Raw genomic sequence first — 26,097 nt, forward strand, 5'->3', positions numbered from 1 at the left:
CTCTTGATTTAGTTGTCTTCTTTCTCTCTTTGAAACTAAGTTTCTGTCTTTTTGTAACTTACTAAGATGGATTCTTGGCATATTAATTTCCAGACTTGTTATTTTCCCATATATACATTTAAGGGTATAAGTTCCCTTCTACTTATTTTTTAGTTGTCCTATGAAGTATTTTCATTTTTGTCCAGTTCGACAATTTCATTATGAAATAATATGGCTCATTTATGAGCCATAGTTATATAGAAATGTAGTTTTATTTTTAATTTCCAAATTAAATATCCAAATTCCAGATTTTATTTTTGTTGTTGTTTTAACTTATTTCTAGCATGAAGGCATGGCGGTTAGAGTACATATTCTATAGAATTCTAGTTCTTTGAAATTTGATGAGACTTACTATATGGGCCAGTTTAATTTTTATAAACATACATATTTGGACAGAATATGAATTCTTTATTTGTTGGGGCACTTTTCTGTATATGCCCCATTGGTTCAGTTTGCTAACCATGTTGCACAAATTTCCTTTACCAGTAGTGATTTTCTGTCGGATTCTCTCAGGTACTAAGAAAAATAAGTTAACTCTTTCTGCCGTGATTTTGGAATTGCCCATCTCTTACGGGTTTGTCCAATTTTGCTTTATATATTTTGAAGCCATGTTTCTAGATATATACACAATTTGAACTCTTTATTTTTGAATTAAATCTTTTATCATTATGAAATGTGTTTTTCTCTCTAGTAGTATTTTTTATTTTTTTGTTTAAATTCAATTAGCATAAAATGTATTATTAGTTTCAGAAGTAGAGGTCAGTGATTTATCAGTTTCATATAATACCCAGTGCTCATTATATCACGTTCGCTCCTTAATGTCCATCACCCAGTTACCCCATTCCTCCAACCTCCTCCCCTCCACCAACCCTCAGTTTGTTTCCTATGATTAAGAGTCTCTTATGGTTTGTCTCCCTCTCTGATTTTGTCTTGTTTTATTTTTTCCTCTCTTCCCCTATGATCCTGTGTTTTGTTTCTTAAATTCCACGAGTGGAATAATTGTCTTTCTCTGATTGACTTATTTCACTTAGCATAATACCCTCTAGTTCCATCCACATCGTTGCAAATGGCAAGGTTTCAAAATTTTTTGATGGCTGAGTAGTATTCCTATATATCTATATCTATCTATACACACACACACACATCACATCTTCTTTATCCATTCATCTGTCATTGGACATCTGGGCTCTTTCCATAGTTTGGCTATTGTGGACATTGCTGCTATGAACATTGGGGTGCAGGTGCCCCTTCGGATCACTACCTTTGTATCTTTGGGGTAAATACCCAGTAGTGCAATTGCCTGTGTCGTAGGGTAGCTCTATTTTCAACTTTTTGAGGAACCTCCATACTGTTCTCCGGAGTGGCTGCACCAGCTTGCATTCCCACCAACAGTGTAGGAGGGTTCCCCTTTCTACGCATCCTAGCCAACATCTTTCGTTTCCTGACTTGTTAATTTTAGCCATTCTGACTGGTGTGAGGTGGTGTCTCATTGAGGTTTTGATTTGGATTTCCCTGATGCCGAGTGATGTTGAGCACTTTTTTATGTGTCTGTTGGCCATTTGTATGTCCTCTTTGGAGAAATATCTGTTCATGTCTTCTGCCCATTTCTTGATTGGATTATTTGTTTTTTGAGTGTTGAGTTTGATAAGCTCTTGGTAGATTTTGGATACTAGCCCTTTATCTGGTAAGACATTTGCAAATATCTTCTTCAATACCATCAGTTGTCTTTTGGTTTTGTCGACTGTTTCCTTTGCTGTGCAAAAGCTTTTTATCTTGATGAAGTCCCAATAGTTTGTTTTTGCCCTTGCTTCCCTTGCCTTTGGAGACGTGTCTAGCAAGAAGTTGCTGCAGCTGAGTCTAGTAGTGTTTTGCTTAAAGGTACAAATTGTCTTACCTTAAGCTTTCATTTGGTAAGTATTTGCATAATGTATCTTTTTTTTTTTTTACCTTTTATTTTCAACCATTCTGTATCCTTTTTTTTAAATAAGCATCTCCTATAAATTTAGTTCAAAAAAATCTGCCTTCTTTTGAGCATTTATTTCATTTGCATGATAGAATTAGTGGTAAATATATAGGTTTAATCTTACCATTTTATTATATATACTTTGTCATGTCCTTTATTTTTTGGTTGTTAACTCTTAAAACTTTTTAATTTTCATTTTTTCTTTTTGTTTGGAAACAACATACTTTGTTTATCTAGACTATATGATTAGTCTAGAAATTACAGCAAGTATACATATTTAACAAAATTAATCAGTGCCTTTTTTCATTTCCCGTACTAGGACTTAGTGGACTTTCAACTTCCATCTAGTCACCTTCCAACTCATATGTTATTGTTGTCCTTTAATACCACATTCAAAGACCCTATAAAATATTACTATTCTTACTTATTGCACCGAATTATCTACTAATTTTTTTGTTCTTCAGTAATATTTGCATCTTTGATCTTGTATCTAGGATCATTTTTCTTCTGCCTTAAGCATATATCATTTAGGATTTCTCCTCCTCCTCCTCCGAGAGAGCTCATGCATGCGAGCGGGGGAGGGCAGAGGGAGAGAATCTTAAGCAGGCTCCATACTCGCTGTGGAGCCTGGGGCAGGGCGGGGGGGGACACTATCTCACTACCCTAAGATCATGGCTGGAGCCAAGATCAAGAGTTGGACACTTAACCAGCTGAGCCACCCAGGCACTCCTGTCATCTCTGTTTTGATGAGAAATGAGTTTGATAGAACTTCGGGTATAGGTTGCAGTACTATTGTGTATGCTCTTTTTTTTAAAATCTTGGATGAGGTTTGAACATTTTTTTTTCCTCTTGGTAAAAACTTCCTAAGTTTCATTTTTTATCATGTACTTTTTAAGAGGATATTCACTATTGGAGACAAGAACAGCTTGTGCCTAGATAGGACTGTATGAAATGTGTTTGTAATAGTCTTAATCAGGGGGAAAAATGAGGTGGTGTTGGACCTGGAGACTTTAAATAGTTTTAAAATTGTTAGCAGCTCGGTCTTAGCATGCTTTCTCCTAAGTGATATTTTCATTTCTTTTGCATAGTTTTACTTTTATCAGACCCTTCTGATTTCCTGCTTTAGATGTTTGTCAAAAATAGAAATACTAGCGACTGCCTGACTTCCTCTTAAAACATAGAAGTAATTTTTAAACTTAGTTCACAGTAATGTGTAAATGCCTCACTTTTTAATTTGTTTTTGAGACTTTCAAAACAGTGAAATGAGTGTTGTCATATTTTTGTAGATGAGAATATCATTATTTCAATAGAGAACCTAAACTTTTTTTGCTGAATCATATAAAATATCTACAAGCAGGCATACCAAAACAAAAGGCAAGATCTTACAAGAGTTAGGAATATAGGAACATGGTATTTGGGATGCAGAGGTGTCAACTTTTCATTTATTTGAGATCTTAAAAGGGAATTCTTTTAAATTAAAACAAGTTACTAAAAGCAATGTATTTTGAAAAAAATCTTTACCCTGCTTTAATGTTTGCCGCATTTTTATTGTTTCAAGGGATTTCAAGCTTATGACTGTTTGATTTCTAGAAATTAAACTTGTTCTGTTAAAAAATAAAGTTTCAGGGCACCTGGGTATTGCAGTTGGTTCAGTGGCCGACTCTTGGTTTCAGCTCAGGTCATGATCTCAGGGTTGTGAGATCGAGCCCTGCGTTAGGCTCCACACTCAGCACAGTCTGCTTGAGATTCCCTCCCTCTCCCTCTGCCCCTTCCCCCTGCTCGCTCACTCTCTCTCACTAAAATAAAATAAATAAAATCTTTTAAAAAGATTCTGTAGCATGTAGTATTACTATTTACCAAAGCCTTAATAAACATTTGCATTATTACTTTTCTTTTTGAAGACATAAAAGAAGATTCTTAAAGCATGTCATTTTATTGAAAGTAGCTGTTCCATGTAACCTACTCCAGATACATCTGGACTATTTATTGATAACCCAGTTTCCCTGGCAAGAGGCAATAATGCATATTAGGATAGATTAAATGAGAGTCATCTTTAATTTATCATGTTTCTCTGTAAAATGCAAATACGTATTTTTTTAAGTCATTATAATATTTTTTGTTTGGAGTGGTTATATGATTTAATATTATAACATGAATCAATGTCAAGAAGCTAATAAGAGAGTTGGATAGTTGGTAGTGTAGAGGGATATGAGAGGGCTGGAATTTATAGATTTCTAGATTTCTAGCTTTTGTCTTATGTTAAGCCATGATTTCTTTCAAAAGAAGAGGTGTTTGGTATGGTTTTTATTTTGTTTTTTTGGTAGAACAGCTAACTTCTCAAACAAGCCATTGCTTATAAACAACCACTTCCAACCAACAGGAATGCTTCAGTAAGTAATTTAGGGTAGCAGCAAACCAGCATTCCAGAGAAGATATGAAACATAAAAAGTAAACTTTAGCCACAGTAGCAGTAGGTCTTCATTTAAGAGGGAGATTACATTGTTTCCTTTAAATCATAAATAATTGGGTGCCAGGGTGGCTCAGTCGTTAAGCGTCTGCCTTCGGCTCAGGTCATGATCCCAGGGTCCTGGGATCAAGCCCCGCATCGGGCTCCCTGCTCCACGGGAAGCCTGCTTCTCCCTCTCCTGCTCCCCCTACTTGTGTTCCCTCTCTCTCTGTCAAAAAATAAATAAAATCTTAAAAAAAATAAATCATAATTTTTTCAACTCTTTTCATTTTATTCTTTTAATATTGGATTTGTTTAATATGTAGTAGAATGATCTGGTATGGCAAGTTTTTTTCTCCAAAGTCTTGGTTATTTTCATGTGTTGTTGAATAGGTAAATTTTGCTGTGTCTGTTATAGTATTTTATCTTAGATTGTAATAAAAAAATAGTCTATTATATGTATGTTAGTCCATTATATATATATATCTCCATCTTTATATTTAGTCCGGAGAATTTAAAAGATTTTGGACTTTGAAATTGGGCTTTATACCTTTTTGTTGGGAGTCCTGGGACACGTTATTTAACTTCTCTAAACCTTAATTTTTTAAGCTTTGCAATAATTAATAATCCTCATAGTGTAGGGTTTTTTTAAGGAGTAAATTAGTTTAACCTTAGTGGTGTCTTGCTCACAGTTGGTACTCAATAAGTCAATTCTTTTTTCTTTGGTAAGATCTTTTTTGAAAAATTATTTCCAGATTTGATGCTGTATCTAAATAATTTTTGTGTTTCATAAGAGTCTCCACAGAAGAGTAGGAGACATCAAAGAGAATTGTTGTCTTTTAGAATAGTGAAGACAAAAGGAATTCATTAGGGAAAGAGGGAGACAAATTTAAAAGTTCCCCAAATAATTTTTTTTAAATGTTTGCTTGACTACTCTGTGCAAAATGGTGTGCCTTGTTAGGTTGCCATTATATACTAGGAATGTGCTTTATTGAAAGTAGAAGTTTTATGTGCAATTTTTTTTAAATGTGAGATACTAACATTAAGATGACTCAGAGGAAATGTCAATCATGTGGCTAGGAAAGTCCCCCTATTCCCTGCCCTTTTTTCCTATTCTAAGCTTTTATTATATACTGAGCATATCTGATGTTGTGCTATTAGCTGTCTATTTTTCAGGAGAAGATTAATTTTATCTACCTAGAATAAGACCATCATAATTTCTAATATTTTAAATTTGGAGTAGTTAATATTTTAAATGTTGCAAGTAATATCCTTTGCAAGCCTGTAAATAAACTTTGGACGTATTTGGCTCTCTTTGTCTTGTTATAAACAAGGTAATGTTAATGTATAAAGCACTGATTGTCGAAATGTGGATGTGTCTAGTGAGTTGTGAAGAATAGACATTTCAGGACTAACAAAGGCTATGAAAATGGCTTATGTCACAATATGTTACAATAACTATGTTACAAAGTTCTTTTGAGGTTTAGAAAATAATTCCATATATTAGTGGTTTTATGGCTTCTGGTAATTGTAGTACTCAATGCAAAAAAATTGGGAAAACAGGAAAGTACAAAGAAAAAAACCCTCAATAAAAAAATCATCCTAATCCTAGAAACCAAAGAAAATCACATAACTTTTTGATGCATGACAGTGTTTTACTTTTTTCCACCTGTGTGTCTCTGTGTGTATTTACAAATTATTTTACAGAAATTATATAATGTTGGGGAGTTCTTTTTGCTTTGAAAATTACTAACAATATTTTCATAGGACAGTTGTGTTTGATAAAAGAAAAACAACATGAAGGTCTTGATGGGTAGAGTATTTGTAAGCTTTTTAGGTTAGTAAGAGTGGGGGTAGAAGGATTGGTTGAAGAAAAATTAGAGAATTTAATTTTGCTTGCAATGTTCAGAAGGACTTGAAAGATCAGGGATGGGATCCTTCATTTGAGTAGAACTCTTGATGTGATCACTGCCATAGCAGCTCTTAAAAGAATTTTCCCCGGTGGATTATGAGTTCCCTTTCCAAATAGTGCAGTTAACGCTTAAGGGGAAAGAGGAGAAGACGACTTCCCTAAGATGAACATAAGGTAAAATCAGCCAGACACACATAGTTCCAGTAAATATATTGGTTATAACAGTGGTGGAATCTTAGTGTGCCAGAACTTGGAAGGAACCTCTGGCTCTATCCAACTCTTAAAAACGAGTTTTACAGATAAAGAACTTACTTATCAAAGTTGTATACCTAATTATAATTAGTATAAGAGACTTATGTAATCTGGCAATTGGTTACTGTTAAAAAGTGAAATTTTCTAGTTCTATTTTTGCTTTGTATTTTTCATGTCTGCAGTTTCCTTGTCTTTCTTAGTTTTCTACTTGTCTCTGTATATTCCTGTCTTTTACTTTTTTATTTCTCTTCAGTTAGCCATTATGTAGAATTAATGCATATTTTAAAATCATTGTCTTTATCAAATAATTGTCTTCTGTTTAAGTTTTTTAAAAAGGATTATTTAACTTTTATGTGTCTTTCTCAAAACTGAATAAAATTTAGTTACTCTGTTTTATGTCTATAGAACTCTCAATTAATGATACATATTTTACTATCATCTTATCATTATTAATAGGAGCCCCTGTTAATTTTATCTGAAAAAGAGTTTTCCAGTTCTTGTAATGGGAGAGTGTTGGTCAGAGTAGGGTGGATGGGCAAGAATTACCAGAAAAGCCCACAGGGGAGTAGATTATGATAGAAACACTCTCACTAAAATAAGTCATGAATCGGGTGCCTGGATGGCTCAGTTGGTTAAGCGTCTGCCTTCGGCTCAGATCATGATCTCAGGGTCCTGGGATCGATTTCCGCGAATCCCGCGTTAGGCACTCTGCTCAGCAGGGAGCCTGCTTCTCCTTCTGCCTTTACCCCTTCCCCCCCGCTCATGCGCTCTCTCTTCCCTCACTCTCCAATAAATAAATAAAATCTTTAAAAAAAAAATAAAACAACTCATGAATCTACTTGTTCCCCTTACTATAACAATTAAAATATAAATGCTAATGTCAGAGTGCTAACTTCAGAAGTAAAGAATATTAGAACTTTCTTTTTGCAAAAACTTTGAAGTCCTAAAGGCAAAGAAAAAAAGCAACTAGAGGCGTATATGGGATGGAAGTTTTTAGTTAAAGCCATCTGAAAAGGAGCGCCTGGGTGGCTCAGTCGTTAAGTGTCTGCCTTCGGCTCAGGTCATGATCCCAGGGTCCTGGGATTGAGTCCCACATCGGGCTCCCTGCTCAGCGGGAAGCCTGCTTTTTCCCTCCCCCCCTCCCCCTGCTTGTTTTCCTTCTCTCATTGTGTCTCTCTGTGTCAAATGAATAAATAAATAAAATCTTTAAAAAAAAAAAAGCCGGGCGCCTGGGTGGCTCAGTTGGTTAAGCGACTGCCTTCGGCTCAGGTCATGATCCTGGAGTCCCTGGATCGAGTCCCGCATCGGGCTCCCTGCTCGGCAGGGGGTCTGCTTCTCCCTCTGACCCTCCCCCCTCTCATGTGCTCTCTCTCATTCTCTCTCAAATAAAGAAATAAAATCTTAAAAAAAAAAAAAAAGCCATCTGAAAAGACTTGAAAGCTAAAGGGTGTGGTTGCAGTTGAGCTTCATAATTACCCAGAAAAGAAAGAAATTAGGGAGATGTCTGTACGTTACCCAGTCTGTGGCAAGTGTGTAAGTCACAGAGAACAGACAGTTTTACTTATAAATTCTTTGGAAAAGTATTTATGTTCAGGGACTAAATGAAGAAAAAGGGAAAACCTTTTTTCAGATTGAGATCAGAGTCAAATGATAGAATTTATAGTAAAGTTGTCTTTATAAATTATAATCTACATGGATTCATGTAAAAGAAAACCCTTGTTTAAAAAGTAAGAATATGTTATTATATGACAAAACAAGTCCAGAGGTAGATTTCATGGTTGGTCAGTTCAGTGATCCAGTTTCTTTTCCTGTATCTGCTGTGTCATCATTTTTGAATTGACTTCATTCTCATACCTATACAGATTGGCTGTAGCAGTTATGTACATTGCATACAGATAGGAAAATTTCCAGAAGAATAAAAGTAGATTTGTCTTCTTGGTATGTTTATTTATAAGCAAAGGAAACATTGGCTACATTAGCCAGAATTGGAGTCCACACCATTCTTAAATTAATCTTTGTTGAGGGACATGGGATTAGGGCTTGATAATTATTTGGGCTGAAATAGATATATATGGGGAGTTCAATCTATGGCAGCTAGTGTTAACAACTGCTCTTAAGAAGTAAATTACAAATTTATTGATGAAATAAGTTCAGAAGTAAGGCAGAGTGAAACACAAGACCCTGCCTACCACTTAAGAGCTGCATGATTTGGGTTAAGTTCCTTAATATCTCTAAACACACATTTCCCCATCTGTAAAACAGAGATGATAATGCCTAGTTCATAAAGTTGTTTTTTTAACTAAGTCGTGTTTAGTCCGTCTTAAGTAAGACGAAATGAATTTTAACATTTCGTGAGTATTCAGTAAATATGTAACTGTACTGGTATCACTAATTTTATCTCTGTGGTTTTGTACTCAAAGAAAATTATGTAAAAATGGAATTTTCACTTTAAACACTTAGTTTTGTTTTTCCTAAAGATATAAGGGCCTAGACCAAAGTTGTCGTGGCACTCATTTTCTTCCCTAGTTTTCTTGTATTCGTCATGACAAAAATGGGGAAAACATAGTAAATTTAGTGTGAGCTGCCACTGACACAATTTGTTTACATGGTTGTGTCAACGAATACTTTACTATTTGTATTTGAGGTAGCGTGAAAACTGAAGTGACACTTTCTGAGAATGTGCTTTTATTAATATATTAGCGACGTATTAATAATTTCCCTTAATGTAGGCTTTTTCGTTTTTTTGCTATAATAAAAAGTGTAAGCCAGTTAAGGTATAAATAATTCTCTCTCATTCTTTGATATTTGCAGATGGTTTGTTCAATCAGTACATCAGTCAACAGGAATATAAGCCACGATGGAGTCAAATCATTCCCAAAAGCACCAAAGGTAAGCCGTATTTTCTGGGTTGTGGGTGGTTTTGCTTTAATGTCTCAGTTTCATTTTTCCCAGGGCAGCTCAAGTTTTACAGTACTTTGTGTGGGAAATCAAGTGTTTAACATAAGACATAGGTTCCTTAACTAGATAGCAGAGTTAGTTTACTATATTAAACTTTTCTTTTAAACCTTTTTGTTTTATCACTACAACAGAAGATTGGGCAGTTTTAACACAAAATCCCCTCATAAACTGCATTTATAGAGGTGCTGTAAAATTATAGGCTTAGTGTTGTCATGCCGAATGTGTTCCTAATAAATCCTCAGTTTTGCAGAATTGCTCACTAAAGTGAACAGGGCTTATGAGGGAAGTAGAAATGGGGCATGCCATTCTAAATCTATGGAACTCTGAAGCAGATACGAATGAAAACTAGCGTGGTAACTCTGATAAAAATAAATACTGGTACAGTTAACTCCTTACAGGCATTTATATTGAGCATCACAGTGAGATTGGAGGCTTAAACCCTGGGACTCATGCTTCCTTCTTTCAGCTGTCGACCTTAGAGGGTATTTATCAAAACTTAAAATCTGATCCAGAGCATAGTCTTCTCCATTAATCCATTTTTTCATACAGGGGAAAGTATTTGTCACTTCTTGATCTTGACTTGCTGCTTTGCCAGATGGTTAATATAGTGGAAAGTGTAGCAATTGTTTAGTGCAATTACTTGCATTAAAGGAAGGCAGTTCTGTGGATGTTTAGCTTTTTTCTGACAGTCTTCATAAATTACTAAGCACTTCTCTTTAATTGGGAGGAAGCTCTCCCCTGATAGTGTTAAACATTAATATGCTGGAGAAAATTGCTTACAAACCTCCATAATTTCTGTTATTCAGACATCATTTCTCCTGCTTTATCAGTCATTTTTGAGGTAATTTTTGCCAGAGAAACACATGTTGTAGCAGATTGTAATAGTGTATTTGAAAACTAATGGGTTAAATATATAAAATGCAAACATTGACAATAAATTTATTTTAGTGTCTTATTCTGTTCTTGGAAGTGGCAATACTGATTGGGGGGAAGAAGGAAGAAAAAGATAAAACTTCAGTGATAACGAGCCATGAAATCTTAACATAACTATATTGGAAAGGAGAAAGAATTTGCGGAGGACTTCTGAATGAAAAGTCCTTGAATACGGTTGAAATGGAATGATGCTTCAGTTTGGCGTGGTATCTTCTCTATATAAGAACTGACATTTCAGTATTTTTCACAGTACCCCAGTGAAGTTAGTAAAAACTTGGATGGTCCCTGTTTCATATAGGAGAAAGCTGAGACATGGAAAATTATTAGCTAAAGTAATATATTTCAGTTAATAGGGGAGTTATAAAGAAAAAGGTTTTCTGGTTTATATCAAGACAGGCATTAGAATCCTGCAACCTGTTGAACCATTGAAATGAAGTTATATCTTTGTTTATATAAGATTTGGTATAAAGTAAGATTTAATACAAGTTGAACAATAGTTCTACAGAAGTTTAAAAGTTTCCCTGATTAGGGGCACCTGGGTGGCTCAGTCTTCAGGCGTCTGCCTTCGGCTTAGGTCATGATCCCAGGGTCCTGGGATCGAGCCCCGCATCGGGCTCCCTGCTCAGCCGGGAGCCTGCTTCTCCCTCTCCCACTCCCCCTGCTTGTGTTCCCTCTCTAGCTGTCTCTCTCTGTGTGTCAAATAAATAAATAAAATCTTTAAAAAAAAAAAAGTTTCCCTGATTATATTTCAAACTGCCTGTTAAGCTCCACGATGAAAATAGGAATCAAAGGGAAGTAAATCTTACACTTCTCGGTCAGTACTCAAGTTATGTGGTAATATAAATTAATACAAAACTTAATAACATGTTGGTTTTCAGTAGCTTAGTTGTATGAACTTTAAAACTGCTCATTATACTAATTAGGTATGCTTGGACTAGAGACCTGAGATCTAATTCTGTAACTGTTTTCCCCCTTCACTTTGTCACACCAGTAGTTTAGAATTTTTTGTCTTATGTTTTTATGGAATATCCTGATCCTTGAAGATTTATGGCACTGGTCATAAATACATTGAAAATAGTTTCCTGTTACATTAATAGCCTGAAAGCTTTGGAAAAAAGAGCAGGGTAATTATTATAAACATAATTATATTATTTCTTTTGAGTCTTTTTACTTGTTCTTAATATTGAAAGAATAAATGTTTTTTGTTTTTGTTTTTGTTTTAAATTTTATTTATTTGACAGAGAGAGGGCACAAGCAGGGGGAGTGGGAGAAGGAGAAGCAGGCTCCCCACTGAGCAGGGAGCCCGATGCGGGGCTCGATCCCAGGACCCTGGGATCATGACCTGAGCCGAAGGCAGATGCTTAATGACTGAGCCACCCAGGCGCCTCTGAAAGAATAAATGTGTTTTAATTGTACTCATTGCAGACTTATGAATGCAGTTACTCTGGATTTCCAGTTATTCTGTGTTATTGTTTTTATTTTTATTTTTTTTTAAAGATTTTATTTATTTATTTGACAGAGAGAGAGATAGCAAGAGCAGGAACACAAGCGGGGAGTGGGAAAGGGAGAAGCAGGCCTCCCGCCGAGCAGGCAGCCCAATGTGGGACTTGATCCCAGGACCCTGATATTATGACCTGAGCCGAAGGCAGACGCTTAACGACTGAGCCACCCAGGCGCCCCTTTGTTATTCTTTTTAAAGAACATATTTGTTTCTTCTTCAGGTGATGGAGAAGATAACCGACCAGGAATGAGAGGGGGCCACCAGATGGTTATTGATGTTCAAACAGGTGAGGAATATTTGCAGTGGAAAGCAAATTCTTTTAAAAGTCATATATTCTAAAATATCAGGTAAGCACAAAGATACTTCCTCCATTCATTGCAGAGGTGAAATACCACCTGTAATAACCAAGTAGCAAAGAAAATAAGACCTTAGCCACAGGTTTAACATAAAGGAGGTAGTAATACATGAGGGAAGGGAGGCTGCTGCACAATTGAAATAAGGTAACCTAAAAGAAATGTGCTGCCCTTTCTAGCTGTGAGTGTGTGTGGTTTTATATACGTTTGGTTTTTGTAATAAACTGTGGAGTATTTCTGGGTTTTCAGTGCACTTATATTTTAATGCTATAATATGGGGATTATTGCAAGAGAATGAAGATATTTTTTGAGAAAGAGAATATCAAATTAAGTAGCTTAAGTGTTGATAGATCACTAATTGCTTAACACTCTTCACAAGCCTATAAATAATTTGTTTTAGCTATTCTTTTTTGCTGCCTTTTAGACTTTATTCTATAACTTGATACTGAAAATTTTCCTTAGGTTTCTACAGCCTGGGACAACTTAGATACCATTGTATTTAGAGGTTAATGCTAAAATTATAATAGGTTTTAAATTACCATCTGGAAAAGCAAATACCAAGAATTCAGTATGATTTTACTTTATTATTTGGTTTTAGAAATCTTTACTTCAGGGAGTGCCAATATCCATTAAAGTAATATTTTACTTTTACTTTTTCAGTTCTGTTACTGTGTTATGCTGATTCATAGTGCCTCAGAAGTAATTTTTGTTGACTCACATCGTAAAATAATTAAGAATAAAAATTATTGCAGTTAGATAATTATCTTCTAGGCATTAATGTATTTTCACAAATGTTTTGTAAGTAACAAGAAGAGAGGTTATAATATCTCTCTTAAAATTAACTGCTAAATTTGTATAGTAACCTGTGAGCTGGTTTAGGAGTATTACTAGTTTCTGTATGGAAGAGCTTCATTTCAGGGCATCTGAACTTGCTCCCCTAATGTTGGTCTATCTCCCCAAATCCTTTCCCTCCCACAGATACAGGTTTGACTCAGCTGTAGAGTCTTAGGCATCCTTTCTTCTGAGAATCCAATAAATATACATATGCGTTCTTTTTTTTTTTTAAGATTTTATTTATTTGAGAGAGAGACAGTGAGCACAAGCAGGGGGGAGGGGCAGAGGGAGAAGCAGACTCCCCTTTGAGTAGGGAGCCCAACACGGGGCTCGATGCCAGGACCCTGAGATCATGACCTGGGCCAAAGGCAGATGCTTAACTGACTAAGCCACCTAGGCACCCATGTTGTTGGTTATATTCTAATATATTTAAATTTTCTCATGATTCTGCTTATTCTTTTCTAGTATATAGACTATGCTTCTTTAAGGCTGTAGTTACCATTACCTTGGGATCTAGGTAGAAAAATTAAATGTTATATAGAGCTTTGCATTCCTTCAGGCAACGTTTGATGCTTTCTGAATTTAATTTAAGTACAGAGCAGAATTTGGGGTATCTTTGGATTTGCTCTTTAGAAATCCTTCTATTTCTATTATAAAACTATTAATAGTATCAGTTACCAAGGTATTTTCATATACTTCATTTTATCATGTCTGTACCAGAGCCCTCTTATAACTGATACCATGAGACTGATCTTAATCATCTTCAAAGAGATTATATTTATTGTTAATCTTTGAAAGAACTTTTTCTAGTCTGGTCTTACTGCCATAGCAACCAAATACAATGGTTGAGGGTTCAGTTTGTGAGAAGGCAGTGTGTTAGACATACCTGGGTTTGAATCCTGACTTTACCACTGACTTTTTATTTGATCATGAATGAGTTATAATGATGATAAAAATGGGAATAATAAGTTATTGGGAGAGTTAAATGAAATAATGTATTTTATATATAATGTATATATTATTTATATAATGTCTTTTTATGTGCAACATTATATACAGTATATATTGATTGGTTTTAATGAGAGAATTTTATGTAAGTCTAGAGACCTTTTTAATCTTTGGTTTGAGTTTTTGACAGAATCACACAGTGGAAATATTTTAAAACAATTTTAAAACTTTTGAAAAATAATTTAAAACAACTTGAAAAACAGTCTTGAGGGGAAAAAATAACTCACCCATAATCCCACATTTTAACTAACCAATGTTATTTCAGTATATTTGCTTCATCTTTTATCTGTGTTGTCCTGACTGATATTTTAGAGAGGAAGGGAAACCATAAATATACTTCTAAGATTTTTAGAGAAAAAAAAAATTAAGAATTTTGCTGATAAGGATTAGGTAGAGTTAGTTCCCGAGTGGAGTTTGAAGAACCTAGAAGTTTTATCTTAATAAGGTTGATGCCAGAGTAGTGGAACGTAGTAAAGAGACCCAGTCATTATTTTAAGTATTCATTTTAAGGATTTCTGGAGCAAGGGCTCTTAATCTGGTGAAGTTATATACAAAATTTTGTTCGTATGTACATTTTTCTAGGAAGAGAATCAGATCATCAAAAGGACTCTTAAAAAGAAGACCTTCACTAGTGTAAAACTTCATAGAGTTCATTTCATCTTTAAAGTGGCTTGTATTTCAAGCAATTATTGCTTCCCAGTGTTTCATGTATCTTGTTTTCTTAAAAATATAATGGTTCCTAAATTTTTTTTCACTTTTTTTTAAAAAACATTTTGCTATAGCTCTAAGGGTAGAGTAACAATTTAGAAAAGTACCTGATAGCATACATTTTACTATTTAATTTCAGAGCTTTCTGTCATCCTAAGTGAATTCTATCATTTATACCATGGTAGAGAAGAAATATAGTATTTTGTCCTAGTGAATGTGTATGTCAGTTTTATTGACTATTATCCCTGTATCTGGCAACTCCAGTTCGGTTCTTCAACTCTGGGTAAAATAAGGCAAATAGAAAGAGAGATAAGGTGTATCTATTCTGTTTCAGTGTGGAAGTTTGTTCAGATGAAAATTTAAATGTTCATTGTACCAGACAGTTCTTTGTTGGGTAACTCTCGTTGAATTTGAGAACCTATAGTGCCAGCCTTTTTTCATCTCTCAGGATAGGTAGTAAGACTCAGGCAAAAATCCCAGAATTTGGTAACTACAAAAGAAATGAAATGCTTGTCACTTGGTAGAGCCCTTCTATGGAAATCTGAACCTTTGTTCTGTACTAATTATATGAAAGTGCTTGCTTGCTTGCCTCTTTCTTCCTTTCTTTTTTTTCCACAGTGCCATATATAGGTTTTCCTTAGATTCCTTAAAGAAATTTTTGAAGGAATAGGTGAATGTGGGTTTTAGTTGTTATTTACAAACTTATTCACTTGGCTGATTTCTTTAGCTTTCAATGACATGAATCTTTTTTCTTTCATATAGTTACCAGAAAGGAATTCTGGTAAGAATACAAAGTATATTGAAATATATATACAGGAAATATATATTGAATTCAACCAAAGGATCAGTCTCTAGATTTGTAATCATAGCTTTATGTAAGAATATAGTACTATTTAAAAAGGGAGGCAGATGAATCCAGTTGATAATCTGCTGGGTCATAGGAGTTCAGGGGAATGGCTAAAGAAGGTAAGGTTAAAGAACACGTGAAATAGATTTCTCCTTCTAATTCACTCCTCTCTTCAAAATTCTGTTGATTAAACTCTTGAATTAAATGTTCTGACAGGGTTTCATTTTTATCTTAAATATAAATTTATGTTTCTTAAAACTTTTTTTCCATTTCATTTGTTTTTCTCAAGGTATCTATATATTAAGCTAAGAATTAAGTTAACTTCCTTTACTATTCTGTTAACTCTTCTCCTACCTCTTCTTTTTGACACATAAATTTTGTTTAATGTTGGGCCCATGCTATGTGAGTGTATAGGGTTTGTATTCTGTACTGTTTCAAAGTGGAAACATGGATTTAATTATGAAAATAGTGTGCCATCTTGTGGAGGATTATTCAGTCAGCACAGTCTGATTTACCCCTAAGAATGAATAGAAGGATAGATCTTGCATTTGGGCTCATAAAATAAAAAGCCTGCTTCTTTGTGCTGAATGGTGAAAAGACACTGATGTGTTAATATTTCTACCTTATTTTTAGTATATTTAAGATGTGTATATTAGTATTGCCGGTAGTAAGTCACTGGAGGGTTTATTTAGTACTGGTACCAAAAAGACTTGTGCTAAAGAATATGGTTGAATTTGTTTTTGTGGCCTCAGAAATGACAGATTGACTCACTGACTGATGATTGATTCATTCAGTCTCAGAATGAAATTGGTTTGATATTTTGAACATAGGCTATATTGGTCACTTTATTTCCAATCCCTCTCTTTTTCTGGCTTCTCCTTCTCAATCAAGTCCTATAATGCTGCAAGTTCAGAGCTGCCCTTGTTACATCTCTGCTTGGGATCTTCTGAAGCTCCTCCATGGTCTGGGGAGTTGCGTTCAAAGCCTTTATATTGTCATTTAACCCCTTCCACGATCTGGCCACTACCTGTCTTTTTAACATCATCTCCACTTGGTACTTTTTGTGTTCTTTTAAACTGAACAGTGCATTTACTCATCACACATTTTTAACCACTTTGCATGCATTATGTAATTTAATACTCATAGTAGCTTTATGAGCTAGGTGCTGTGGTGTGCCATTTTGGACTTGAGGAAACCAGTGGTTAAGAAACCCAGCTGTGGTGGTAGAACTACCGTTCTATCGAGATCCACCTGACTTTAGAGTCCATATGTTTTAAAACATTTCTCATGTGGGGCGCCTGGATGGCTCAGTCAGTTAAGTGTCTGCCTTTAGCTCAGGTCATGATTCCAGGGTCCTGGGATGGAGCCCCACGTAAGGCTCCCTGCTCAGCGAGAAGACTGCTTCTCCCCTCCCTCTGCCCCTCTGCTCCTGTTCTCTCTCTCCCTGACGCTCACTCTCTCTCAAATAAATAAATAAAATCTTTTTTAAAAAATTTTAAAAATAAAACATTTCTCATGTGTTTTTCTGTCTCTGTGCCTTTGTTATACTTTTTACTGTGCTTGAAACGTTCTACTCTGTCTCCCATTCTGCCAACAGAGGCACCTTCTTTTTTTTTTTTTTTAAGATTTATTTATTTAGAGAGAAAAAGAGCATGCATGTCAGTAGGCGAGAGGGAGAGGGAGAGAATCTCAAGCAGACTCCCTGCTGAGCACGGAGCCCTATACGGGGCTCCATCTCACGACCCTGAGGTCATGACCTGAGCCGAAATCAGGAGTCTGATGCTTAACTGACTGAACCATCCAGGTGCCCCCAGAGCCACGTTCTGATGCATAGGTCAAATACCTTTCTTGAGTCCCCTCAGGTATACTCTCTTCCCTCTTTTTAAATCGATTGGTACTTTTTACCTTTCTTATGGCATTTAGTCTGCCCTGCATATGGTGATTTATGTACTTGTGTTATATTCTTGATTAGATTGTAAGCTCCTTGAGGATAGGGACTGTCTTCTTTCTTTTCTGTAAAATACCTTATCAATTCAGACTAGCCCTGGGAAAACATTGACTGTACATTCCTCTGAGTGCCGGGAGAAATGGATAGCCACAATAGCCTATGTGCCTTTAAGAAAAAAATATAGAGAATGGGCTGCTGCTTGAGGAAGACTGTACTGCCCAGGGATGTACGTGAATTGTTACATGAATTGTTACATAACGGTAAGCATGAGACTGGACCCTGTTGCAAATAATGTTTTCTTTTTTCTGTTTCCTTACTTCTTACTATAGTTCTCTCCAATTATTTCTGTAATCTTTAAAAGTTTTCGATACCCTTTACGCATTAAATAATACTTTTGCTCATGTTTGTTTCTAGATAATATTTCATCTCTGGATGATCTAACTTAAATGATTAGATGATATAATTAAATTTTGTCATGCATTTTATTCAGGTATGTCAAAAGGTCCTGTTTCCATCTGATTCATTCAATTTTACTATTAAACTTCAGCTAGGACTACAAAGCATTCACAGACAAGAATGACATCTTGGATTAATTCCATTGGGATGCTTGCTCTCTGCCAGATTTTATTTTGCTCAGCTATCAATGAGGCTGTTGTGGAAATGTGGGTTTTCTTTGCTGTGAGAATTTATGCGTACAAAGAGACCTGCTTTTCAGAAAGAACATTGAGAACCCAGAGCCCAAGAGGAAGGGTTATTAAAGTTAATGAACCAGGGTAACCTTATCCAGAGGGTACCCAGAAACACTATAAAACAAAAGGTCAATTGCTATTGCTATTTTAGTTATACACCCCCCTCCCTCTCCTGGCTTCAGAATTTAACAGGGTTAATTGCCTTTACAGTGAGGCCTTGGCAAATAATTTTTAAGCAGATGAAAATTCTTTTTTTTTTTCCTGTAAAACTTGAAGTATCTGGTATTGCTGCATGCCATTTGGGAAACAGAATGTTACTTAACTAATGATAATGGATTGTTTTATAGTTCTGAGATATGATAGTTTTTTAAGTTTCAAATAATTGCCATTATTTCACATTTGTACAGAGCTAGGAAGTTCTAGGTACTGAGTCATGGAATTGGATACAGTAATGCTGTTTTTATTGCATCTGTGGCACTTAGTAACTACAGAGTATTTTTTATTTTTGTGCATGTTTTAAAGGTAGAAATGCTGTTTGTGCTTGATATCCTTCAGAATGTTTTCAGGTAACTTACATCTGAAGAACTACACCACAACACTGAGAGTTTTGTAAGTGAAAAAACTAAGACCCAGGGAGGTTATGTGGCCCATATTTGATTTGATTGCCCAGTTAGCACTAGAACTCAATCCTGTTGCAATGGTATGTTCTTACCCAGAAGCATTGTTTTGATTTCTGTAGCTTCTGGGCATAGAATGGGACATTTTACTTAGAAAATTCACTTAGCATTTGAAATTATATGAAAATATGATAAAAATCTCTTAGAAGACAGTCCAACTCTATGAATGTCAAGAATTTTCTTAATGATGTTACAGTATTTCTAAATGCACTTTGAATTGTAACTGTTCATGGTGGGACCTAACTTAGATGACAGTCTCCACATAAATAGGCCTAGGTCATGTCAATTAGGGAGTAGATAGCTTTACAATGTTCCTGTATGTCTTAACTTTTAAAAAAAAAAAAGAGGCACCTGGCTGATTCAGTCAGTAGAGCATGTGACTCTTGATCTTGCAGTCATGACTTCAAGTCCCATGTTGGGTATAGAGCTTACTTTAAAAAAAAAAGAAAGAAAGAAAGAAAGAGGGGTACCTGGATGGCTCAGTCAGTTAAGTGTCTGCCTTTGGCTCAGGTCATGATCCTGGCCAGGGTCCTGGGATCAAGTCCTACAGCGGGCCCCCTGCTCAGCGGGAAGTCTGCTTCTCCCTCTCCCTCTGCTCTCCCCTCCCCCCCCAACTTGTGCTCTGTCTCGTTCTCTGTCTCAAATAAATAAATAAAATCTTAAAAAAAAAAAGGAAAGAAAAGAAAATGTAACTTTTTAAATAATTGGGGGGCTTGTGTAAGCAGTAGATATAAGACATTTAAAAGGGGGGAAATATTTGAAGAAAGGAGAGGCACTATTATAAAGAAGGAGGTGGATGATAACAGTGTTATGTATAAAGATTGTCACTATTCACGGGGCAAGAAATCAGTTTTGTTGCAGTGAAACAGCCCATGGATATAATAGACATTTCAGAGTTAGAAGAAACCGAATTTTCAAGATACCTGGAATGACTTAAAGGTTGACTTCTAAGGAGTTAAGCCTACCATAGTATATTTGGAAAAGATTTCCCTAGTTTCCATGGGAATGCCAAGGCTGTACATCACCTTATTCTTGAGGTGTCTAGCTTTAACTCAGAGCTAGTTTTAACCATTGTTTTTGATATTGCACTAGAGGGAAAACAGTTTTAATGTGAAGTTTTTTTTTCAGAAATAGCTAGATGTCTTTATGTTCTATTTTAGACCATATGTTCCTTTGCGATTTCTTTCTTTTCTTTTTTTTTTTTTTTTTTAACAATCTGACGCTGCATTGCTAAGAAGCTGCTAAATGTAAACTTTTTGTGGCCTAGCACAGAAACTCCTGAACTGGCAGTACATGAGATTCACTCTGCATACTTGAAAAAAATACAGACTCTTCTTAACCACTGAAGACCTATGAAAGAATCTCGGGGAATGTCTCTTAGTTATTTGTATTTTTTACCAATCTTTCAAAATAGGTGGTCCTGCAGCAGCCTTTCCATATACCCACGTTTAGGAGATACTAGCCTAGTATATATTTTGAAATGTTACCCATTGACAAATTTCATTTTTAAGTTTATTTAGAAGTGCCTTTATAAGTGATCTTAAAAACTATGGCTACGTCTAGGTGCCTATATTTAAATTTTATCCTTAAGGGTTTTTTTATACATATTTTTCTAATTTTCATAGAGACCGTTTATTTGTTTGGTGGCTGGGATGGAACACAAGATCTTGCTGACTTCTGGGCGTACAGTGTGAAGGAGAACCAGTGGACATGTATCTCTAGAGACACTGAGAAAGAGGCAAGTTCTCAGACTTTTCATCCATCTGTATTACAATAGGGGTGTGGGTGTACCCTTCTTTTTCTGGATGATTTGTATTCTTTTCTATACCCACAGTAGTAGCAGAAGTCTTTGTAGTAAACAAGTTTGGTTTAAGTATTCTTGCATTCTATACCTGGTTCTTCAACTACTGTTACATGAACAAATCTATTTCATAGAGCTAAATAGAAATGGGTATCAAATATAATAGTAGTTTTTAACTTCTTTAGTCTGGAAATGTAAGTGTGTAATAATCTTTTTTCTCATGTTTCTGTCACCTCTACTCTTGTTCCGAGCGTTCATCTTATTTTGATTTCCTCTGGAAAAATGTGCTTTTATTGTCCTTACCTTTTCACTATTTTGGTCCCTCACTATTTGACTATGTATCAGTTGTCACAAATGATATATATTTTATTTTTGACTAAAATTGTATTCACAATTTTATGAATGTGTGTGTCTGTTGATACATATATACATAAAGCATTTCCTTAGTGAATAAGATGGCTTGGATTTATGACTTTGAATTACGTAAGTGCATAATTATACACTAGTATAAAGCAAATGTTAACTGATTTATTTTTTCGAGATCTTTATAGAATTTTTTATTGTACGCTTCATCTAAGCTGTTTCAGATTACGAGGTGAAAAATAAACTTTAACAAAACGATAGGACCTGAAAATGAAAAGTGGGGGAAAAGACCTAATTCAAAACGCGCTGCTTTTAATCTAGAATGGCCATTTCAGAAGATCAGTGCTCTGTCTTTAATTCTAGGAAATTGGATTCTGCTTAGCGTGTTCCAGTGATTAATTTGGGTAGTTTTTATCTTTTCAAAGATATCTTAAATTCTGATTTCTATTTGTTATCTCTGTGAAAATATGTAAAAAATGGCCTTTGTCTTTCAGTGTTAAAGTACCATTTTCTGAAGTGATTATTTGTATCTTCAACAAAAATAGAGATCTAAAAAAATTCCTAACTTATTTCTTTTAAACTATTATAAATCTAAGTTGATTGCATCTGTAATTATTCTTGCAGTAAGTCTAGGATTCATCCTGAAATCCTCCTTCTTCATTGAATGTGTCTAATTAGTGCGTAAGTTCCAACATTTCTAGCACCCAATGCTGAAATCCAGCATTTCAGATGCTTTTCTGCTCTACTCCTTTTGGCACTAATTGCAACACTATGGTTTCTTTCTTAAACTTTTGCCTCCACTGTTAATCTGTTGTCTATTTTCCATTCATTAAAAAGCATATTTGGCCATGTGACACTTGCTTAACCCCTATGCTTAGCTTCAGTCCCTGTTTCACTTATGTCTTACATTCCATCTATTCCAAGCGCCCACCAAACCTCAGTGGCATATAGCAGTAGGTGTTTATTTTGTTGACGAGTCTACAGATAGGCTGCGTCATTCTTTTGGTGTTGGCTGGACCCATTCATGTGTCCTGGAGTCAGCTGGCTGTCAGCTAGTCTAGCATAGCTTCAAGTGGGGGCTACTTGGCTCTGTTCTACATAGTTGCTCACCTTCCTGTTGGCTAGCTGGGGCTTGGGGCATGTCAGGGGCAGGGCTGCAAGGAGTAAAGGTAGACATGAGCACGCCACTAAATTTGTTATTGTCCCATAGGCCAAAAGAAGTCATATGGCCAAAGCTAGAGTCACTATATGGTGAGGGGCACTATCAAAGGGCATAGATACAGGAAAGTGTGAATAACAACAACAATAATCATAATGATAAGGCACTTTATCAACCTTAGTTCCTTTGGCTTAGATTATAAATTTCAAATTTCTCATCATATTTGGTCCCCATTTACCTTTCTTGCCTCATCTCCTGACTTTATGTGCCAGCCACACCTTTAGTTGCTGGAATTCAGCTCTCTTACCTGATGGTCCCTTGGCAATAATGTTCTTTTCTGTTTGAAATTAATAGAGGGCTCCTCCTCCCATGCACCTGGCTCTTAGTAAACACCTGCTTATTCTTAAAACTCAGTTCAGACTTTCTCGGGGAAACCGTTCTTGACTTCTCTACATAGAAGCTTCCTTTGGTGTGCCCACTTTTAACCACTTATATTCCTTCAATAGGTAACTAAAATGAGTAGTTTACATTTCTGTTTCCCTACTTAGACTCTGAGCATGAATCATATGTTTATTCTTTAGTGAGCAAATGGGTGAGATAAATTAAATGAAAAATTAATGCTGGAGAAAAGCATGGGAAGATAAATACAAAATCAGGAGAGTAGCTATTTTGGCAAGAGAGGAGGGTAGTTTACAGGGAAACTCAAAGGTCATATTAATGTTCTACTTATGAAACTGGACGTGGTCATTATTTTTATATTATTTACATATGTTATATATAAGTAATATTTGGAATGCAATTAATAATTATTTTAGGGGCGCCTGGATGGCTCAGTCATTAAGCGTCTGCCTTCAGCTCAGGTCATGATCTTAGGGTCCTGGGATCGAGCCCCGCATCGGGCTCCCTGCTCCGTGGGAAGCCTGCTTCTCCCTCTCCCACTCCCCCTGCTTGTGTTCCCTCTCTGGCTGTGTCTCTCTCTGTCAAATAAATAAAATCTTTAAAAAAAATTATTATTTTGGGGGGCCCTGGGTTGCTCGGATGGTTAAGCATCTGCCTTCAGCTGAGGTTGTGATCCCAGGGTCCTGGGATCGAGCCCCACATGAGGCTCCTGGCTCAGCGGGGAGCCTACTTCTCCCTCTCCGTCTGCCTCTCCCCCTGCTCATGCTCTCTCTTTCTGTTTGTATATGAATGAATAAATAAAATCTTTTAAAAAATTACTATTTTAAACTAGTACTGGAAAAATATAGAAATTATTTTGATGAGACTCAGACTTTGTTCCTGTTATTTTGAAGTCAGTGGTGACTCAGTACTGGAGTTCAGATTCATTATGGGTTTATTATTGCTTTCTTCACATAGATGCCTAAAAACTTTTTGTTGGTTTTTCTATGAAATAAATGGTAATAGTATATGGCTGTAGCATAAATATTCATTCCTTCCAAAATTGAACAGTTAGTATTTCGTATATCTCATTTTATTTTCTATACCAGTGAGTGAGTACAAGGTATTATTTGATGATACCCAGGGCATGTGTTTCAAAAGTGTGATACGCAGTTAAGAGGCAGTATTAATTTAATTCACTTTAATTTACTTAAATATGTATCTAATAACACATTTAGGAGGTTGATAGATAATAGAATGGCTCAGCTCTTAAAGAGAATAATTACTTTAAATGTTCATATAGATATGCAAGTAACTTTTTATAAAGGTTTGAAACAAATGTATTTTTCTTTAGTTTGCATTTTTATAAAATTTCTTTAATGTCAAGCTTTGTGGAAGACAGCTAGATTCTCCTATCTGCTTCTGTGTTTAATCTCTTGCAACATGTTGTTTTCTGTGAAATATATGAAGAAAATTGGACCTCAACACATGGTTAAATTTTTGGAAAGGAGAGTAGTATTTTAATAGCCTTTTCAGATATTTGCACATGGTCTATTTTGATCTCATATCCCAAAATGACAAGTGGTTCTTTCTTAAAGGTGATTGCATTATAGACTCTGAAACCATATCAACTAATGTTTTGTATTGTTACATTCAAATCCATTGTTCTGTCTTGCTCTTTGAATATATCTTTTACCTGTGCATGGTTTTTTTACCCATGTGTTGGTCACTTGAAAACTATTGGTTTCCTGAGTTCTGCATATCTTCCAAATGTTGAAATTTTATTATACAATATCAAAAAACCCATATTTGTTAATATTACTATCAATGTCATCAGGAAAGTTTTCTAAGTATTGGGAAGGTGTCAAGATCACAGTAGCACGTAGAAGTTTTAAAAATTCTAATTTTTGCTTAAAAACAAATTTTAAAATTTGCTTTTATCTTTGGCAACAAATTTTGTCAGTTTTTTTCAAAATGACATACTAACTTTATTCATTTTTTCAGAAAATGTCTGTCATAACCGTTATATCTGAATAACTGCACTTGGATTGTTAGTTTTCTTTCACATAAATAGAGTATTCCATGGAAGAAGCAGCTGGGTCAGCTTGTAACTGAGTCACATAGGTGCATTTCCTTGAAATAACCACCATACATCAAGTAGCACTGTTTTATATAAAGTTTTCTAAATCTCTTTAATGTTTGGCTTAATAGAGGCAGCTAGATTCATATCTGCTTCTGTATCCAATCTGTTATTACATCAGAAGTCGTATAGCCTCTGGAAAATTTCATGTACACTCAGTAAGAGAATAAGAACGAAAGACGAATTCTTAGTGGTGTTATAAACAACTGACTCTGTGGACTCCCTGAAGTGTCTTGGAGACCCCAGACTGCTCTCAGAACTGCTGCTTTAATTTAATACGCAGACCCTTTCCAGATATAGACACTTATACAGTAATACCTCAGTAATCTCCTTTATAGATGTCCCACTGTCACTCCCAACCCCCATCCCTGACCAGGACTCATGATCATGCATTGCATTTCAGTGTCATGTGTCTTTAGTCTCCTTTATTCTGGAATAGTTCTCACCCTTTCCTTATCCTTCTTGACCTTGACATTTTTGAAGAACACAGAGTAGTTATTTTGTAGACTGTCACTCAGTTGGATTTGTTTCTTGTTTCTTTAGGATTGGATTTAGGTTGAGCATTTTTAGCACAAATACCATGTGGATGACTTTGGGTCCTCCTCCTTAGAATATCCCATCAGGAGGCACATTGCATCACTTTGTCTGGTGTTACCTTTGATCACTTGGTTAAGGAGAGTGTCCTCCAGATTTTTCCCCTCTATAATTGATATGTAACTTGCGGGAAGACATTTTGAGATTATGAAAGTGCCCTATTACTCATCAAACTTTCACCCTTTAGGGTCCATTGATAGCTTTTTCCAGAGTGATTGTACCAGTTTATATTCCTGCTAGAAATACGTGAGAGTTTGTTGCTCCCTGTCTTCTTTCCCTGTTGAATTGCTTTGGCACCTTTGTAAAAAACCAACTGATCATATAAGTATATGTCTCTTTTGGGATACTCTGTCCCGCTCCATTATCTTTTGGTCTGTTTATATACCAGTATGACATTCCATGAGGTCAGGTAATGTAAGACCTCTATTTTCTTCTTTTTAAAAATTCTTTCTTTCTTTCTTATTAAATTATTATTATTTCTTTTTAAAAATTAGAAATTTTAGAATCATACTGTCAATTTCTAAAACTGTTGGGATTATGATTGGGAATGTGATAAATCTATAAATCAATTTGGAGAGAATTGATGTCTTAATA

General features: G+C 35.5%; 1 protein-coding gene across 3 annotated transcripts in view; it reads left to right on the forward strand.

The window, feature by feature from the left end:
• Positions 1 to 26,097, forward strand: part of MKLN1 (muskelin 1) — a 167,638-nt gene that overhangs the window by 80,595 nt on the left and 60,946 nt on the right. For all 3 annotated transcript variants that reach the window (XM_035021125.1, XM_035021127.1, XM_035021126.1), the window contains 3 exons: positions 9,424 to 9,501; positions 12,225 to 12,290; positions 20,694 to 20,806. In XM_035021125.1, the coding sequence (XP_034877016.1) occupies positions 9,424 to 9,501; positions 12,225 to 12,290; positions 20,694 to 20,806 (257 nt within the window). The remainder of the gene's footprint in view (positions 1 to 9,423; positions 9,502 to 12,224; positions 12,291 to 20,693; positions 20,807 to 26,097) is intronic.

The sequence above is a fragment of the Mirounga leonina genome, unplaced genomic scaffold, assembly GCF_011800145.1.
Source record: "Mirounga leonina isolate KUSES-001 unplaced genomic scaffold, KU_Mleo_1.0 Mir_174, whole genome shotgun sequence".
Classification (NCBI taxonomy): domain Eukaryota; kingdom Metazoa; phylum Chordata; class Mammalia; order Carnivora; family Phocidae; genus Mirounga; species Mirounga leonina.